General features: G+C 41.4%; 1 protein-coding gene across 1 annotated transcript; it reads right to left on the reverse strand.

The window, feature by feature from the left end:
* Positions 1–15,415: 15,415 nt before the first annotated feature.
* LOC142538605 (uncharacterized) lies at positions 15,416–15,916 on the reverse strand. The gene has a single exon (XM_075643917.1). It carries the CDS (start codon positions 15,914–15,916, stop codon positions 15,416–15,418), a length of 501 nt encoding a protein of 166 aa, XP_075500032.1.
* Between the last annotated feature and the right edge of the window lie 215 nt (positions 15,917–16,131).

The raw sequence follows: 16,131 nt of genomic DNA on the forward strand, positions 1-16,131 counted from the left end.
CTTCCGATCAAGAATCTGAATCGGCTTTTCGAAATAACTCAATGTCTCATCAAACTCGGCCTTATTTGGTTGGATGACATGTGAAGCATCAGACCGATATTTTTGCAAGAACAAACGTGAAAAACGTCCTGTATCCCATATAATGAAGGCGATTCAAGCGAGTCGATAGGCACGATCTCCTATCTTCTCAAAAATCTCGTACGACCCAATATATCGTGGAGATAGTTTCCCTTCTTGCCAAATCGGACAACTCATCTGAAATGTGAAATCTTTAAGAACAATCGGTCTCCAGCCTCAAATACCAACGGTCGTCGTCGGACATTGGCATATTTGGCTTGTCTGTCTTGGGCTGTCTTCATTTTCTTCTGAATCAGCTTCACTTTTTCAGTCATATCTCCGATTATATCAGGTCCGATCTCAGGAACCTCAGAGATATCATCCCAATAAAGAGGGGATCAACATTTCTTTCTGTACAACGTTTCGAAAGAAGTCATTTCAATACTCATCTGATAGCTGTTGTTGTACGAAAACTCACCAAGTGGCAATGTATCTTGCCAGCTAGTGCTAAAATCAAGCACTGCTGCTCTCAGCATATCTTCCAATGTTTGGATCGTCTGCTCAGACTATCCATCGGTCTATGGATGATAAGCAGTACTAAAATATAATTTCGTATCCACAATCTGCTGTAAATTCTCCCAGAAGTACGATGTAAACCGAGGATCATGGTCTGCTACAATCGACTTCGGCACTCTATGCAGTCTGACTACCTCTCTGACATAAATCTCAGACATCTGGTCATGTCTGTACGTCATCTTGTACGGAATAAAGTATGCAGACTTGGTCAATCTGTCAATCACAACCCAAATTGTATCGCAACCTCTGGAGGAACATGGTAACTGCGTCACAAAATTCATGGAAATGTGATCCAATTTCAATTCAGGAATGGACAAACTTTGTAACAATCCTCCGGGTTTATTTCTCTCAGCCTTTACCTGTTGGCAAGTCGGACATTTGGCTACAAATTTAGTAATATCTTCTTTCATTTGTTTCCACCAAAACTGTCTTTTCAAATCATTATACATTTTCCTGCCACCAGGATGAATACTGAATCGAATGTTGTGCGCTTCTGATAGTATCTATCGTTTCAGCTCCGAAACATTTGGCACAACAATACGATTATTTACATACAGAACATTGTCACGAACCTGATACTCGGATAGATGTCTTGCTCTAACCCTCTCTATCTAGTTCTGTACATTTTGATCAACTTTTTGAGCTGCTTATATTTCAAAATCAGCTCTGGTTCGGACTGTTCAATATAAATTCCCCACTGTCTACTATCTGATTCAGACACGAATTCTGAATAACAGCAATATTCAATCAGATTCAAAACATCAATAACTTTCATATCATTGGTAAATCAGCCAATGATAGACTCAACTTCAGTAAATCAACTGAATGTATAAGGAGTCCCTCTGCTCCTTTCTGTAATAATTGAGTCATAGATAGTATGGATATCAAAGGAATTCTCAATCTAGAATCCTTATCGTACAATTTTCATCCCTTGGCCATCTCAGGTCCGATTCTCACCATCTTCTGGAATTAATCTATGATAGCTCTGTACTTGGTCGGCACATCAATATCAGTAATGCAGTCCCAAAATCAGACAACACTAGTACAATACTAGCTATTAGACGATCTAACTCAATCTCATTCTCATCCTATTGTAGTATACGATATTTTACAGAATTTACTGCTATAAAAAACTCTCCCCAACCAGTAACGAGATATACTACAGTAGATAAAAACTCAACAAGTAATGCATGACTCAATGCAAATCGTTCAAAAATAAACGTATGGGAAGCATCCGTATTCATCAATACAAAAGCAGGATAACTACATCAAGAACAGTTACCTGAAACATCATCATCTGGTGCTTCCTGAGCCTGCTCCTCAGTCAAAGCAAATACTCTGGCCTGCTGTCTAGGAGGCTGGCCAACTGTCTGACTTCCTCCTGGCCTCTGCTGTGACTGAGATGGTGCTGGCTGAAATGAATGAACAGCAGCTGATCGTCAACTCCACTGTGCCGCTGATCCAGATGATTCGGCTCCCTGGGATCTTTGGGAACCCCTCTGTGGACACACTCTGGCAAAATGTCCCTGTTGTTTGCAGAAGTGGCAACTACCAAGTACTCCTTGGCATTGCTCAGTGGAATGTCTCCCTCCACAAGTTCCACAGTAAGCCCCGGTATAACTCTGTTTGGAACCACTGGAGCTAGAAGAACTGCCGCCAGACTTCTTAAACTGCTTTACTCTAGCCTTCAGAAAATCTTTCTTTCCACCACTGATACTATCACTCTCAAATCGGGGAGATGGTTGTTGTGGTCTCGGTGCGGGAGGAACATCTGCAGCTCCTCTCTGCCTTATCAGGCCCGCTTCAGCGCCCTTTGCTCTATTCATGGCATCACCAAAGTTATTCGGTCGCCCTGTGTTCACCGATGTAAATATATCGGGATTCAAGCTATTGATGAACTGATCAGCAACGGCTTCGTCATTTCCAGCCACATGTGGAGCAAACTTCAACAAGGTAGAGAACTTGGTCATATATTTTTCAATGTTCAGCTGACTACCCTGATCACTAGCTTCTATCTCAGCCTAAAGGATCTATCGCTCTGATACCACCTGTTGTGGGGACCCGAACTTAATTCAATTCTTAATCACTTTCTGGGAATAATTAATCAATTAAAATAAACAGGGTCTAAATTTTTTTTTTAAAATACAAGAATACACAGCATATGAAATAAGTCTTATATCATTTACAAGATCACTATTCAGATCTAAGTACAAGTCCTGTACAACCATAAATCATAATAGCTACTGTTTCTTCACTACATCTCAGGTGATATAACAGATATACTCCTAAGTCCGGATCTCCACGCTAACTGTCTTCTCTCATCTTCTTCTTGACCCTGATCCAGCCCCACCTGTTGTCATGCACACATACAAAACAAGACAACAGCCGGATAACTCCGGTGAGAATAAATCCCAGTATAAACAATGTAAACATGCAATTATATAAAAACATATATAAACGCATAAATAAGATATCATTAACATGTAGCAACTCAACAAACATGAATGATATAAACACTGTAATTCGACATGTCGTATCAGACTCAACTCAACCGACGCGTCATCTCAGACTCGACTCAACTGACGCGTCGTCTCAGACTCGACTCAATTCTAATCTAGGGATCCCAGTGTCTGAATAATGATAATTATACCGAATCTCGGTCGATAGGAATGAATCAATCCCTAAACGGCATCGATATAATTCATATGTACAGTGTCTGGGCGAATCGGCCGCATAATTGACGAATCAGTCAAAGAATAGGCGAATCAGCCAATGACTAGACGAATCAGCCAGTAACTAGGCGAATCAGCCAATGACTCAATACATACTATGTCTATGAATAAATAGACCATACAAATCAATCTCATCAATTACAAGTATCAATGCAATAAACTAAAGTATGTGATTTAGGGAGACTCGAGTCAAACCTCACTCGAGTTGTGCAATCCCAACTCAACATTAATTTATACCTTTCTTTCTGATACTCTGACTTTGTCGAAGTCTCGAACTCAAAGCCTGTCAATACTCAATTTGACAATAACGATATCGAGGGTACGGTATCAATACACCACTCAATCAATACTGGATATAATCAGAATTCAATTAAATTCTGTTTCAAAAACATAGCATCATAATTTCAATATATCCAGCACTAGCATATCAGTCAGATATCAATCTCAATACCTCATAAATCGATAATATTCTAAATCCTGATATCAATTCTTACTCAACTCAACTCTAAAATCATAACAATTTCATATGGTATCTGTTTGTCATTCCAGTTTCAATTATACGATGTCTAACATACCAAGAAGATCATATATGAATCATATCAGATTCTGACAACACCATAATTTCTAAACATATCAAAACGTAGCAAAACTTACGTCCAGTTGTAGTCTACGTCGATAGGAACACAGTACCGAATTCGGATTCAAAATCTGACGGACGGATTAAAATATAAAGGCGTAAGGATTTTCAACCCTTTTTCAGAAAACTTTTCTCAATTTTCTTCTCGTTTCTTTGCTTCTGAAGAATATAGTATTCGTGTATATATATATATATATATGTCCACGTACATGCAAAAGGACGAGTGGCTCAATGTGCATTCTCCACGTCTCGCGCATATGCGCGACTAATATCGGCGCATATGCGCGAGACCTACTGGTCTCGTGGATAAGCTTCTCGGCAGCTCGCGCATATGCGCGACTCATCTCCGCGCATATGCTCGAGGTCCTCTGGACTTCTCTTGTACAGGCTCGCGCATATGTGCGACTCACTTCGCGCATATGCGCGAGGTCCTCTGCCCATGTCGCGCATATGCGCGCATCTGTGCCGCGCATATGTGCGAGGGCTACTGTTCCTCGCACATTTTCATGCATTATCTCGTCTTTTCCAGTCCGATCCTTTCCGTCTATAATCATATCAATTATCCCCAAATCATTTCAGATTAATAGGATAAAATTCTCGGGCCTTACAGTATGGGCTATACTTTTCAAATAATGTTTTTAGGTTGGTAAAATGTTTGAGGATTTTATGCTTTAAAATATTTTCCTTTGGATTTTTAAATGGTAGTTGGATGTTTATGTTTAAAATAATGTCAAAAATATTTTATGGTTCGGCCGATGCTAAGTGAGGTTTTAAAAAAAAAATTTAGCACTTTTTAAAAAAACGAATAAGAAGACGTTTCAATACCTTTCGACTCAGTGCATCAACTGCTGAATTCGATTTCCCCGGTTAGTATTTGATTTCACAATCAAAATTTTTCAGTAAATCAAGCCATCTTCGTTGCTTCATATTCAATTCAGACTGTGAAAACAGATATTTCAGACTCTTATGATCAGAATAAATCTCAAACTTCTCATCATATAAGTAATGTCGCCAAATTTTCAGTGCAAATACATTGGCTGCCAATTCAAGATCATGAATTGGATAACGAGTCTCATGTGGCTTCAATTGTCTTGAGGCATAAGCAATAACATGTCCTCGCTGCATCAAAACACAACCCAATCCTCTGTGAGAAGCATCGCAATAAACTACAAAATCACCACTACCAGATGGAATAGTCAACACCGGTTTAGCTATACTCGAGGAATCTTTAATAAATCGACGGTAATAGCCTGCTAAACCCATAAAACTGCGTATCTCTTGCACAGATCTCGGTCTAGGCCAACTGATCACTGCCTCAACTTTACTATGATCAACAGAAATACCATTTTCAGTTATAATTTGACCCAGAAATATAACTTTTCTCAGCAAGAATTCACATTTCGACAGTTTTGTATACAATTTCTCAGCCCTCAGAATTCTCAATACATTTCTCAAATGCTCAGCATGATCAATCATATTCTTGGAATAAATTAGAATATCATCAATAAATATAATCATAAAATCATCGAGATATTTCTGAAATACCTGGTTCGTCAGACCCATAAATACAGCTGGAGCATTGGTTAAACCAAATGGCATGACAATAAACTCATAATGGCCATACCTGGTTCTGAAAGTTGTCTTCGAAATATCAGAATCCCTGACTCTCAACTGATGATATCCAGATCTCAGATCGAACTTGGAATAGAGAGAAGAACCCTGCAACTGATCAAATAAATCATCGATACGAGGCAAAGGGTATTTATTCTTTACCGTAGCCTTGTTCAGTTGCTGGTAGTCAATGCAAAGTCTCATTGAACCGTCATTCTTTCTAACAAACAGTACTGGAGTACCCCAAGGAGAAACACTCAGTCTGATGTAGCCCTTGGCCAGTAAATCTTCCAACTGATCTTTCAATTCTTTCAATTCAATCGGTGTCATTCTGTATGAAGCTCTAGAAATCGGAACTGTACCTTGTACAAATTCAATGCTGAAGTCTATCTCTCTGACTGGAGGCAAACCCGGAATCTCATCTGGGAAGACATCAGTAAACTCACATACCACTGGCAAATCAGCCAATGATGGGCTCGATTTCAGTACGTCAACTGAATACACAAGGAATCCCTCCGCTCCTTTCTGTAATAATCGAGTCATAGACATAGCAGATATCAAAGGAATTCTAGATCTAGAACCCTTACCATAAAATTTCCATTCATCAGCCATCTCAAGTCTGAATCTCACAATCTTATGGAAACAATCAACGGTAGCTCTGTACTTGGTCAGCATATCAATACTGATAATACAATCAAAATAAGACAACCCAAGTACAATACAATCTAAATCAATCTCATGCCCGTCATACTATAGCATAAAATGTCTAACAGACGTCACTGATACAAGACTTCTTCCCAAAGGTGAAGAGACAGATACTACAGCAGATAATGACTCAACAGGCAATGCATGAATCAATGAAAATCGCTCAGAAATAAATGTATGGGATGCACCCGTATCAATCAATACATAAGCAGGATAACCACATAAGGAACAGTTACCTGCAACAACATCATCGGGTGCTTCCTGGGCCTGTTCTTCCATCAAAGTAAACACACTGGCCTGCTGTCTAGTAGGCTGGCTAACAGTCTAGCTTCCTCCTGGCCTGGGCTGTGACTGAGTAGTCGGTGGTGGCTGGAATGAATGAATAGCTGATGATCGTCTATCAGTCTAAGCCACTTATCCAGATGATTCTTGTGGGGACCCGGACGCTAATCGTGCTCTTAATCATCATTTGGGACAATTTAATCAATTATAATAAACAGGGTCTAATATTTTTTTTTTATACAGTATGAAATGTGGAATGTAATGGAATACATTCTAATATACATGTCAGTATTAAAGTATAAGTCTTGTACTATATACAATTATTCAAACTAAGGTTTAATGACTACAAATCAAGTGTTTAAACCCTATCTCCAATCAAAGTCCGTAGTCTCCACTCTAATCACGATCTCTCTTCATTTCCTCGACCCTGAACCTGTCCTACCTGTTGTCATGCACACATACAAACACGACAAAAGCCGGATAACTCCGGTGAGATATATATATCCCAGTATAAACAATGTAAACATGCAGTCATATAAAAGCATATATAAAAGCATGAAACACATATCAATAACAAGTATCAAATCTGAACAACATGTATCAATACAAACTCTGAATCACACTCTGTGACTCCTATACTCTGACTCGACTCATTCTAATCTAGGAATCCCGATCTGAATAAGAACGCAACGTTCTCCCATCTACTTTACCCCAGCTAGATGGTGGTACGTTCTTAGTCCCAGACTTTGGCTGTCTATATTGAAGATCTGCAATAGGAGTCGGTCTTCTCCTCAGTCTATCAATATATATCCAAAAGTCCAGTGACTTGGCGGTTCTGCCATGGCGGTTCTTCCAAAGACTAGGCGGATCTGCCCAACTCTAACTCATGCTTTGCTATAAATCAATAGAGTAAGCATATCAATATCAAATATTGCAAATATCAAGTTCAATAATCATTCAGTATGTGATTTTGGGAAACTCAAGTCAAATCTAACTCGAGTTGTGCAATCCCGAATCACTTTCAGTCAATCTAATTCTGTCGATGTCTCGGATTCAATGCTTGTCAATACTCAATCTGGCAATGAGAATAACGAGGAATACAATAACAATACCTCCCTCAATCAATACTGGATATAATCAGAACTGAATCAAATTCTGTTTCAACAGCATAACTGTACAATCTCAATATACCCAGCAGTACAAATCGATACATACCAATTCCTGTCAATCATGGTTAATAACGATACACATCTTATATCATATTTCAACCCAATCAACTCTGAAATTCATAACAGTCTGTTTTTCAATCTGTCTTCGGTTCTACGATGTCTAACATGTCAAGAACATCATATATGAATCACATTCGATTCTGGTAATATCATAATTTAAAGACATGACGAAACGTAGTAAAACTTACGTCCAATGGTAGCCTGCGTCGATAGAAACACAGTACTGAAGTCGGATTCAAAATCGAACGGGCGGATTTCTCGCAAATCAAATTATACTCTTCGAAGGAATAACACTTCTCTAGAATTTCCTTTTCCCTTTTCGTACTGAGGAATGGAAGAATGTATACATATATTGCATGTCCAAGGCTAGGTGGCTTCATATTTGAGCAGCACGTCTCACGCATATGCGCGACATCACTCGGCGCATATGCGCGAGACACCATGTCTCAGCGCGTAGCATGCACAGCGCCTCGCGCATATGCGCGCCCTCAATCGGCGCATATGCGCGAGGTCCTTCGAAATTCTTCACAACTCTCGGGTACACTCGCGCATGTGCGCCGATCCCTGTCGCGCATATGCGCGAGGTGTTCTGCCCATTTCGCGCATATGCGCCCGATCTGGTCGCGCATATGCGCGAGGCTCATTCCTCGCACAAAATTCCAACTTCTTTCCAGCTTCCCCGGTCTGATCCGTTCTGTCTATAATCACATCAATTAATCAACGAATCATTTCAGATTAAAAACACATCAATTCTCGGGCATTACAATTCTGCTCCCTGGGATCCCTAGGAACCTCTATGTGGACAAACTCAAGAAAAATGTCCCTGCTGTCTGCAAATGTGGCAACTACCAATTACTCCTTGGAATTGCTCTGTGGGATGTCTCCCTCCGCAGGTTCTGCAAAAGACCTCTGTACTACTATGATTATGACGGGAACCACCAGAGCTAGATGAACTGCTCCCTGATTTCTTGAACTGTTTTCCTCGGGCTTTCAAGAAATCTTTCTTCCCACCACTGCTACTGCCACTCTCAAATCTGGCAGGGGGTTGTTGGAATTGAGTAGAAGGAGGTTGCTGTAGTCTCAGTGCTGGAGGAACATACGAAGCTCCTTTCTGCCTAATCAGACCAGCTTCAGCTCCTTTTGCTCGATTCAAAGCATCAGCGAAGTTATTAAGTCTCCTAGTATTTACCAAAGTAAAAATTTCAGGATTCAGTCCATTATTGAACTGATCAGTAACATCTTCATCACTCTCAGCAACATGTGGAGCAAAACGCAACAAGGTAGAGAACTTGGCCACATACTCGTCAATGTTCAACTGACCATGTCTCAGATTTGCAAACTCTGCCCCCTTGTCCTTCCTGTACGATACTGGGAAAAATCTTTGATAGAATTCAGTCTTAAAGATTTTCCAAGTAATCACTGTACCTCGATGCTCCAAAGCCCTCTTAGTCGTGATCCACCAATTCTTTGCAACGTCATGCAATTGGTGTCCAATCAGTCTGACCCTGCGCTTGTTGGTATTATCTAGTGAATCAAACAGCATTTCTATATCATCGAGCCAACTCTCGCACTCAACAGAATTCTTTGTGCCCTTCAAATTCGGCGGTTTAAATGACTGAAACCTCTTCAGTAGTGTTTCCATCGGAGTTGCTGTGACATCCATTGGATTAGTCGAAGTACTACCCTGTTCTGGGACTCTTCAAGAAGGCATATCTGATTATCAAAAGGGTTAGTAACCAAATACAACAAATCTGTTTCAGTCCTCCTCTGATCATCTTACTGCTGATCCAGTATATGTTCTGATTCATTTCTCATAATACAAATTTCCAATCAAATCAGATAATCAGGTAAACATGCATTAAAAGCAGTAAACCATGCAGTAGTGCTAGCATGTAAAAGCAGGAAAGAAAACTCAATCTACCCCGCTCACTAGCTTCTATCTCAGTCTAAGGAACCTACTGCTTGGATACCACCTGGTGTGGGGACCCGAACCTCATTCGTATTCTTAATCATCATTAGGATCAATTAATTAATCTGAGGCTAAATTTTTTTTGTTAAAATACATAAGTGCGGAACATAAGATAATCAATCTGATATAACATCGAAAGTAAAGTACAAGTCTTGTGCATCATATGTTTATCTCAAACTAAGGTTCAACAACTATACATCAAGTGCTGAAGCCAATTCTACTTCTAAGTCCGGATCTCCACGCTAATCTTGAATCTCTCATCCTCTTCGTGACCCCGATCATGTCCCACCTGTTGTCATGCACACATACAAACACAACAACAGTCGGATAACTCCGGTGAGAATATAATCTCAATATAAACAACGTATACATGCAATCATAAACAGATATAAAAAACATGTATCAAACTCCGTAAACATGAATCGATGTAAAACTGTAAATAAACTCGTGACTCGTCATCTCAGACTCGACTCATGTCTAATCTAAGGATCTCGGTTCCTGGACATTGGCACAATATACCGAATCTCCGCAATAGAAGTCAATCCGCTCCTACACAACATCGATATAAACCAACATTCACTGTCTTGGCACATCCGCCAAAGACTTGGCACCTCCGCCCATGACTCAATACATGCTTTGCTATAAATCAATAGACTAAGCATATCAATCTCATGAATTGCAAATAACAATGCAATAAAATAAAATATGTGATTTTGGACAACTCAAGTCAGATCTAACTCGAGTTGTATCATTATTATACCTTTCTCTTGTCGATCTGACGAAGTCGAAATCTCGAATTCGAAGCCTGTCAATACTCAATCTGGCAATGAAAATATCGAGGAGTACAATATCAATATACAACTCAAATCAATACTGGATATAATAAGAACTCAACTAATTCTGTTTCAACTGCATAACTGCACAATCTCAATATACCCAGCAATACAAATCAACAGATATCAATCCCAACTCATAATCAATCAACAAACTCAATCTGATATCAAATCTGTATAATTTCAATCAATTCAAATCTGAAAATCATAACAATTCCATACGGTATCCGTTTTTCAATCTGATTTCGATTATACAAAGATAACAATCTCAGCAACAGATAATATAGATCATATCAGGATTTCCTCCATATCATATTTTCAAATCATATCAGAACTTAATAAAAATTACGTCTAGTTGAATTTCTTGTCGTGAGAAGCACGGTACTGAACTCGGATTGAAAATCAGACGGTTGGATCTTCTGTAAATCGCAATTCTCTGGTTTTGAAGAAACTTGAAGCTTCTCTGAGATTCTCTTGTTTTCTTGCTGAGAATTTGAAGAAATGAAGACAAATTATATATATCTTCCATGGCTAGGGGAAAGTGGCTTCATCCTTGTGCTGCACGTCTCGCGCATATGCGCGTCTTCCTCGGCACTTGTCTTCTCTGTAGCTCGCGCATATGCGCATCATCCTCCGGCGCATATGCGCGAGGTTCTCTGCCATACTCGCGCATACGTGCGGGTTCTGGTCGTGCATATGCGAGAGGTTCTCTGCCTACCTCGCGCATATGCGCTCGGATGGGTCGCGCATATACGCGAGAGCTCAGTCCTCGCACATAACAACATTTCTTCTCCGGTCTTTCCAGGTCTGATTCTTTCCATCTATAATCACAACAATTATCAATAAATCATTTTAGATTACAGTAATCAAAATCTCGGGCATTACAATGAACTCCTGTCAGATTTGGCGGCAAAGCTACTCTGTATGCGTGTGTCCCAACTCTCTCTAGGATTTCGAATGGTCCGATGAATCTAGTTCTAAGATTGCCCTTCTTCCCAAACTTCATCACACCCTTCATTGGTGCGACCATCATAGAAACATGATCCTCTACTGCGAACTCAAGTTCTCATCGCCTCTGATCTGCATAAATCTTTTGAAGGCTTTGAGCGGTCCTCATCATGTCTCGAATTCTAACCACTAACTCTGTGGTCAGCCTGACGACATCTGGACCCAAATCTTCTCTCTCTCCCACCTCATCCCAATACACTGGCGACCTACACTTCCTGGAGTACAGCGCCTCGTATGGAGCCATACAAATCAAAGCCTAATAACTGTTGTTGTAGGTGTACCCCAATAGAGGTAACTTCGGCTCCCAGCTGCCCTGGAAGTCGATCATGCAAGCTCGGAGTAGGTCCTCCAAAATCTGAATCACCCTCTCTTATTGTCCATCAGTCTGAGGAAGGAAAGCAATGATGAACAGTAACTTAGTACCCAAAGCCTTATGCAGAATCTTCCAGAACGCAGACGTGAACCTTAGATCCCTATCGAACTTGATGGAAACTGGAATCCTGTGCAGTCTGACTATCTCTCTGATATACAATTCTGCGTACTGAGTCATGGTGAAATTCTTCCTGATCGGTAGAAAATGAGTTGATTTAGTGAGCCGTTCAACAATAACCCATATGACATTATATCCTCTGGTAGTCCTCGGAATCCCTGTCACAAAGTCCATTGCGATGTTCTCCCATTTCCACTCTGGAATGGGGAGTGATATCAGCTTCCCTGTAGGTCTCTGATGCTCTGCCTTAACCTGCTGACATGTCAAACACTCGGAGACGAAATGCAGAATATCCCGCTTCATGCCCGGCTACGAATAAAGAATCTAAAGGTCCTTATACATCTTCGTTCTCCCAGGATGGATTGAGTACGGGGTGCTGTGGGCCTCGCTCAAGATAGCTGCTCTCAGGGAATCACCGTCAAGAACCCATAGACGGTCCATATATCTGAATATGTCGTCCACAAATGTATACAGTCTCTGGCCCTTAGCCTCATCCCTCAGTCTCAAATTCTGCAACTGCTCGTCAGAAATCTGCCCTATCCCGAATTCTGTCCCTCAATGTCGACTGCATTGTCAGAGTAGCAAGATTTGGGGCATTGCCCCTGCCATAAACTACAAGCTCAAATCTCATAATCTTCGCCTGTTTTGGCCTCTGTGCTGACAAATGAGCAATCACTGCGTGTTTCCTACTCAGAGCGTCTGCAACCACATTAGCCTTACCCGGATGGTAGTTAATGTCCAAGTCATAATCTTTCACTAGCTCTAGTTATCTCCTCTATCTCGTGTTCAACTCTTTCTGTGTGAAGAAGTACTTCAGGCTTTTGTGATCAGTAAAAATCCTGCACTTCTCCCCATACAGATAATGTCTCCAAATCTTCAGGGCAAATACCACTGCTGCTAGCTCGAGGTTATGAGTCGGATAATTCTTCTCATGGATTTTCAGCTGTCTGTACACGTATGCTATAACTCTGTCATGCTGCATCAAAACCGCCCCCAAACTAAGCTTCGATTCATCTGTGTAAACCACAAAATCTCGCTGCCCTCATGGCGCGCATAGCTAAAACAGGTGCAGTGATCAATGCTTGCTTTAGTCTATCAAAGCTCTCCTGGCACTCAGATCCCCAGATAAACTTGGCATTCTTCTTCGTCAAGGTGGTCATAGGCACCGCGATAGAAGAGAAGCCCTTAATGAATTTCTTGTAGTACCCAGCCAATCCCAAGAAGCTACGGATCTTTGTCATGCTCTTAGGCACTGACCAATATCCGACTGTTTCGACCTTACTGAGGTCGACCTCAATACCATCCCGAGATACAATGTGGCCCAAGAATGCCAGTCTGTCAAGCTAGAACTCGCACTTAATGAACTTGGAATACGGTCGTCTGTCCTGTAATGTCTGCAGTATGGTCCTCAGATGCTGGCTATGCTCCCTTCTGCTCCTCAAATAGATTAGATATCGTCAATGAAAACTATGACGAACTGATTCAAGTATGGCTGAAACACGCGATTCATGAGATCAATGAAGATTGCTGGCGCGTTTGTAAAACCGAAGGGCATCACCATAAGCTCATAGTGCCCATAACGCGTCCGGAAGGCTGTCTTACGCACGTCATACTCTCGCACCTTCAGCTGATGGTATCCGGATCTGAGGTCTATCTTCGAGAACATTGATGCTCCCTGAAGCTAATCAAACAAATCATTGATCCTCTGCAACGGATAGTTGTTCTTGACTTTGACACTGTTCAGTTCTCGGTATTTGATGCAAAGTCTCATACTGTCATCTTTCTTCTTGACAAACAATACCGGTGCGCCCTATGGAGAAAAGATAGGGCGAATGAAATCCTTATCTAGCAAATCATGTATCTGGTCTTTCAGTTCTTTCATCTCTGCTTGTGCTAGATGATAGGGTGCCTTAGAGATTGGCACTGTACCTGGCATGAGCTCAATAGAGAAGTCCACCTCTCTGTCTGGTGGAATGCATGAAACATCGTCAGGGAAAACACTGGAGAACTCACTGACCACATCCATGACCTCGAGCCTCTAACTAACTGGCTCTGACACTGATGCAATGCTAGCCAAAAATTCCTGGCAGCCTCTCTTCATAAGCTTTCTCACACACATGCAGGAAATGACGTGCGACAATTGTTGGTGTCTGTCTGCCTCAAAAACAAACGGCCTACCACTGGGCGGTCGGACAGAATTGACCTCTGTCGAAAGCCTATGACAGCTCTGTTCCACGAAAGCTAATCCATACCCAGAATAATGTTGAACTCCGACAACTGTAGAACTATCAGATCTGCCTGCACCGTATATATCTGTAATCGAAGCTCAAATCTCTTCACTATCTGAGAAGTGAACATCTAATCCATAGATAAGATCGATACTCCGAACCCTGAATCCATCGCGCTGGTATGATTCCTAGTCGCTTGATGAATGATTCAGATATAAAAGAATGTGTAGCCCCTGAATCTAGCATTGCATGTGTGGCTACACCTGAAATATATATCCTCCCTGCGACAAAACATACCATCAAATCTTATCGTGTTCAAGTTTAAGAAATTTTTTATCGGCAATCATCCCAAAATTCTCCAAAATTCATCGAATTAACACAAATATTCTTCAAAATTTCGAAATTAACCCTCAGAAAAAATCGAAAATTGCCAATTTGCCCCTTAAAGTTTCGAAAATTGCACTATGGTACTTAAAAATTTTCGAAATTTGCAACATCATGACCTCATAAAAGTTTTTGGAAATTAATCTCATAAATTGTGAAATTATCGAAAACCTAAATGTTAAATTTCCCAAATTACAGAAAATTCAAGAATCATCCCTAAAATTATCGGTTAATACAACTGTGTCTTTAAATTCTCCAATTAACCAATTAAATTCTTAATCCCAACCACGTAGAGCATGCGTCCTAATTCCTTCTAAGTTATCAATCTCATAATTAAATTCTCAAACATGCATAAAATCCAAGCAATCATGCGATAAATTAAAATTTTAAATATAAGGGTTACCAATAATCAACGTCGAATCTGGCTCTGCATTGTCCTCCTCGGCATGCATCACATAAGCTCAGCCAGTAGTAGGACCCATGTTCCTAGGGCAGTTTGCTTCTTTGTGACCCTCCTGTCCGCAAACGAAGCATCTGTAGGTCCCACATAAACACTTGCCGGTGTGGAAGTTGTTGTACTGCGTGCATCGCTGTATGTCATCTGGCTGAGGCGCCCGTGGCACCTGAGGAGGTCTCTGCTGCTGGGGCCTGCTAACCTGTCCCTGGGGCTTCTGCTACCCTTGCTGCCTCGGTGGCCCTAAATACTGTTTCTTCTGCGGCTTGGAGCTGGACTGAGTCTTATGCCGCTTCCTTTGAATATCAAAGTTTATATCCCACAAGGCCCGCTCTTCCCGAAAAGCGCAGGCGGTGGCCTCATCATAACCTGCCGGCCTCAGCAGCATAACGACCCGGCGAAGGGTGGGTCTGAGTCCGTCCAAGAAATTTCTCAGCTTCTGAGCCGCATTTTTACCTATCATGGGCACGAAATGGCAGCCTCTGTCGAACTTGCGGATAAAATCCGCCACAGATAAGTCCCCCTGGCGGAGCCTCATAAACTCCCTCGTCAGGCGGCCCCTGACGTCAGCTGGAAAATACTTCTCGTAGAACAACTCCTTGAATCTATCCCAGCTGAGGGTAACCAAGTCTACTGCATGAGTTTCTCCCTCCCACCATAGGGATGCATCATCCATCAGCATATAAATGGTGCACTTGACCAGGTCGCCATCTCTCACCATCAGATACTCATAGTGCAACTCCAAATATCGAATCCATCCCTCTGCTAAGAATGGATCAGTAGTGCCCCCGAACTCCTTCGGGTTAAGCCACCTAAACTGCTCATAAGCATCAGACTGTGGTCTGGGAGCCTGCGGTACCTGCTCCATTAACCTAGCCATATCATCAAGTACTCGGGTAGCTGCATCTCCTGACAACGACGGTGGTGGAGGAAGGC

The sequence above is a fragment of the Primulina tabacum genome, chromosome 3, assembly GCF_025594145.1.
Source record: "Primulina tabacum isolate GXHZ01 chromosome 3, ASM2559414v2, whole genome shotgun sequence".
Classification (NCBI taxonomy): Eukaryota; Viridiplantae; Streptophyta; class Magnoliopsida; order Lamiales; family Gesneriaceae; genus Primulina; species Primulina tabacum.

Bases quoted from the DNA above. Each gene is read 5' to 3' on its own strand.
- LOC142538605 (XM_075643917.1), bottom strand. From the start codon at position 15,916: ATGGTGAGAGATGGCGACCTGGTCAAGTGCACCATTTATATGCTGATG.